This window comes from Papaver somniferum, chromosome 11, assembly GCF_003573695.1.
Source record: "Papaver somniferum cultivar HN1 chromosome 11, ASM357369v1, whole genome shotgun sequence".
Classification (NCBI taxonomy): Eukaryota; Viridiplantae; Streptophyta; class Magnoliopsida; order Ranunculales; family Papaveraceae; genus Papaver; species Papaver somniferum.
The window spans coordinates 108,677,714-108,682,077 of NC_039368.1; the positions used below are offsets into that span (position 1 = coordinate 108,677,714).

General features: G+C 39.0%; 1 protein-coding gene across 1 annotated transcript; it reads right to left on the reverse strand.

Moving 5' to 3' along the window:
• Positions 1–942: 942 nt before the first annotated feature.
• LOC113320704 (transcription factor MYB1-like) lies at positions 943–4,153 on the reverse strand. Its single transcript, XM_026568597.1, has 2 exons — positions 3,744–4,153; positions 943–2,097 (listed from the first exon to the last, which is right to left on the reverse strand). The coding sequence occupies exons 1-2, from the start codon at positions 4,066–4,068 to the stop codon at positions 1,199–1,201; spliced, it is 1,224 nt and encodes a 407-aa protein (XP_026424382.1). The 5' UTR covers positions 4,069–4,153; the 3' UTR covers positions 943–1,198.
• Positions 4,154–4,364: the final 211 nt, after the last annotated feature.

Here is a 4,364-nt window from a genome sequence, read left to right on the forward strand (position 1 = left end):
CATTGCATAGTAGTATGACACTAACATGTATCAGCATGAGCTGAAAAAGTCACTACAAAAATGATGAAGTCACGCATGCATTGCACTGTGTGTGCTCATTTCTTTTGAAACTGCAGGGAGACAAGATATTATTATTACTTTGGTACAGAAAACCAGACTTTCAACATTTCAGTTCACAACAATACAGAAAAATCAATGTTACTCCTAGTTAATTTCTTGCGTGAATACTGCTACAAATTTTAACGGTCAATAAGGCGAATGGGCAGTGTACGAATGCGAGGAGCTTTCATCAGCTTCTTCTATAATGGAGGATGGATGGAGTAGTTCATGGAGATCTGCTGAGGACGTACAGACAGGGTCCCCCCACAATTTACACTTTGTTGCAGTGATGATATTCTTTCCTTATTACCAACTCGGAGTAGTTGGACCCGTGACTGTAGGAGGCGTGCGTCTTTAGCCAAGAATCCTTGATTGCCATCTCATGAATCTTTCTTTTCTGAATCTGTCTCTGTTTTGTGCTGCCTGTAAAAACTATACTCTTTTGAGAACTCGGATGTGATTTCTTTTTGTTACAGTAGTCTCTGTTTCTGCTTTTGCTTTTTGTTTTTTCTTTTTCCAAGGGGGCGTTTTTTTTAACTTTTTAAACGATCCAATTCTATGTACAAGGTCCTGGTTATGGTAATCTCACTGAGAGCCACTAGGTCATCATTTTTATCAAAACACCACCAACACTAGACTATGCGCATACTTGGTAACTAAGAGTTGAAGTTAGGCGCGACAAAACCAAACGTACTGAAAATATCAAGACTGCGATAACCGAAAGAGAGTGAAACGATTCGGGTAACCAAAGGCAAATTAAGGAGAGATCCTAGTCATATGCCATAGGCTGACCAATGGATCTCCCTTACTTCTATTCGGTATGTCTTCAAAAGGCAATGTATATATTCACAAACATTTTCTGATTGCTTTACTTCTTAAACCTGTTTCCAAAATAGAAACTGCTTCTCTGTTTTTTTCTTCCCCCCTGCTTAATTTGAAGCAGCTTGGTTTTAACTACAGCAAGAATATAAAATGAAGCCGTTACCTGAACGATTGCGTTGCAAAAGTACAGTTATTTAAGAGTCTCTCTTATATTTCCCAGCTTGGGTTTAAAAACTGCAGCAGGAACAACAGGCAGTTGAAATGTAGTGCATCATTCTCAACTTTTTGCTGGTAATGCAAATTGTTGCATAGACATTTGGGTAGATAACGCTTCACTCATCGTGCCCCTCAATTTGTTCCTTCCCTCCTCAAATCGTAGATGATCATTCCTCCTGTTCTCTATGAGGGTTCCCGCTTGGATTGGAATTCCTCGTGAGGCAGACTCATTATCCAATATCTGTCCCACGCCACTCTTGATCCATGCCATATTACTTATATCCGTGGCTAACAATGCAAGGTCATGAGCTGAGAAGGATGGTGGCTCAACAAACTCAACAAACTCGGGCCCCAACAGAGAGTTTTGACTTTCCACTCGAGCACCACCATTGCAACAGCTATAACCACAATGGCAGGGAACCAAGGGATCACCACGAACACGTTCTAGCAATTGGCAGATCCCAACATCCGGTTTTGGCCCTTGGACCAATGGCCCAGGTCGTGGGACTACCCTCGAGCACATGGAATCAGTTGTGGAGCTACGTAAAGGATTATAAGCGGAGAATGCACTGACACGTCCCACTGGTCGGAAGAGGGTAGGCGCTTCTTTTGGTTTCATCTGATCCACTACAGCGTGAGTCCTTTCTAGAAACTGATTGGGTGCGTTTTCAATGGAGTTGACGACTATATCCTTTCCTTCCAAGGACTTAGAAGAGTTTACGTCCCCACATGATAGAGTATCTTCAGAGGATGCTTTGGTCTTGTCCTGGCTGACATCTTCCATCGTTCCCGAAGTCAGTGTGCCCCTATACTGACCTGACTCGATGCACCTTCGCCTAAGAGTTGAATTCCAGTGGTTTTTTATAGCGTTGTCTGTTCTCCCTTGTAAAATCCTTGCAATGGCCGCCCATCTATTTCCATGGACTGCGTGGGCCTTAATTATAAGCATATCCTCTTCCTCTGCAGCATCATTTTGTTTCGTCAGTTTACTCTATAAAAGAGAGAAAAATAAGGAAGTAACTAACAAATGCACAAGAACATAGCAATTACAGACAAACAAATCCAAAATAAACACGTATTCATTCATAAAAATTTATCATGCACACAATATCACCCCTCAAGATGAATGCACCTAGTCTTAAAAACACCTATGCTATGTTGAAGATCATGAATAAACCTAATGAGTTTATCTGATAGATAACACATACTCATCCCCGTCAAACTTTGCTACCAATCATCAGAAGATGAATCTTTGAATATAAACCCTAAGTTAGTCCAAGTTCTTCATTCCATAAATATTTAGTCATCCGAATACTTTTCAGCTTTCATGACCCGAAAATGATGTACAGTGGTGTTCATGTAGCTCCATTAGACAATTTACACTACATGGTGCTTCAATTCAAAAAATTTCCAAGCAACATAAGAATGTGGCCACAAGAATTTGAACTAGACACCCATTGCAATCTATTCATTTCATATTCGGATATATCCATTCTTACTTTCTTTTGCTTTCTCTCATGTATTATCACACTAATCATCAGGCACAATAATCTATTCAAACTCATAAGTCATGATGTACAAATACCTTGGCTGGATCTTCGAATAGCAATCTCGCTAGTTAGTCAGAAGATTTACAAACTTCTCAATATCACAATTAACGAAAGGACAAAGTGATCAATGGCCTTAAAAAGTTAAAAGGAAAAACAACATATTTAATATCTGTGATAAAGTGATCTGTATCTTCACCTCTAATCATCTCAGAAGTATGTTTTGATATTGTTCAAATATGTGACATGATATAGGTTAAAATCACCGACGAGAGTGACACGACATTTTTTCCCAAGCCACTAGCAGCTGTTTGTGAAACGAGATGAAGATGTAACTCTACGAAGTATATCGGTTTAACTAGTTAGGTTCAACACCTACCTTAATGCTACAACAAATATGCATTGAGAAAAGCCAAACAACAAAGATATATGCTTGCATAGAAATAATGGTGACATATACAGGTGCACGGATTAAGATCATATTATAACCATAAACATAAAATAAACTTGAACTTAAATGGGTAACTGTCCTCATTCGATAGAGTAAAGATGCACAAACTACAAAGATGTTAAATATGGATGCACACGATTATAACAGGATTTTGAACACTTAATGCTTCATTTCTCCATACTAGCAACGGAATAAAACAACCACTACCAACATCGTTCTCAGTTTTCCATCAAGAAAGAAAAAAACACCAAAATCTATAAACACAGCCGAAGCTGATTGAACGTGCACATCCACAATTCAAACAACAGAACAAACAAATTGTGAACATCGACTACAACTGAGACAGCAAATTCAATCAATCCACCATTGCCAATAAATGTTTACAAAACCCTAAGTACTTATCAGGAACTGATCATTTCTTCTGCAAACAAATAGGCAACAACAAGAAGAACTAAAGCCCTACCATTTCAATGAACAAATTAACCAAAACCCTCAATCCAAAACCCTAAACAGAAAATCCGATAAACCCCAAATCACAAGAAATAACATCAAGTTTTCGAATAAAAATGAGATCTTTGTTGCGTCTAGCAATGGAGTTTTTAGATTACCAGTGAAGGGTTTGCGTTTAAGAATAGGATCAAGCTGATTACACCAACGAAGACGACAAGATTTACCAGACCTTCCAGGGATTCCTCTTGCAATTAAGCTCCAATTTCTTGCCCCAAATTTACTAACCAGTCTACTCAGAATCGCGTCTTCATCAGGTGACCATGGTCCTTTAACTTTATCATCTCTAGTTCCTCCTCCTAAATTAACAAGTCCACTCCCAACACCCACAACACCAGCAGCACCGCCATCATTTGAGATTAAATTTTCTTTATCGCCACCAGTAACACCGCCATTGACAGCGGCGATTTCTTCATTTTGGTTCATCTCTTTTCTTTCCTGCGGAGTCTTTCTTTTTTTCTTCTTCTGCCAACCGAAACTACCAGTTAACTGCTAATTGTTTCTGACGACACCTAAGCCAAATTGAAAGAAATGACTTTGACGTCCCTCTGATTTCAAGTTTTTAAACTGACTTAAGTGGGGTCTTCTGTTTAAATGACCGAAATATCCTTCTTCATTATGACTAGGCTCTGTTTTCATCCGAACCTAATCAAGGATATAAGTGGAACTGAAAAGTACTTACCGTGAAACAGTAAGCTTTCTTATTTTTTACCTAAGGGGAC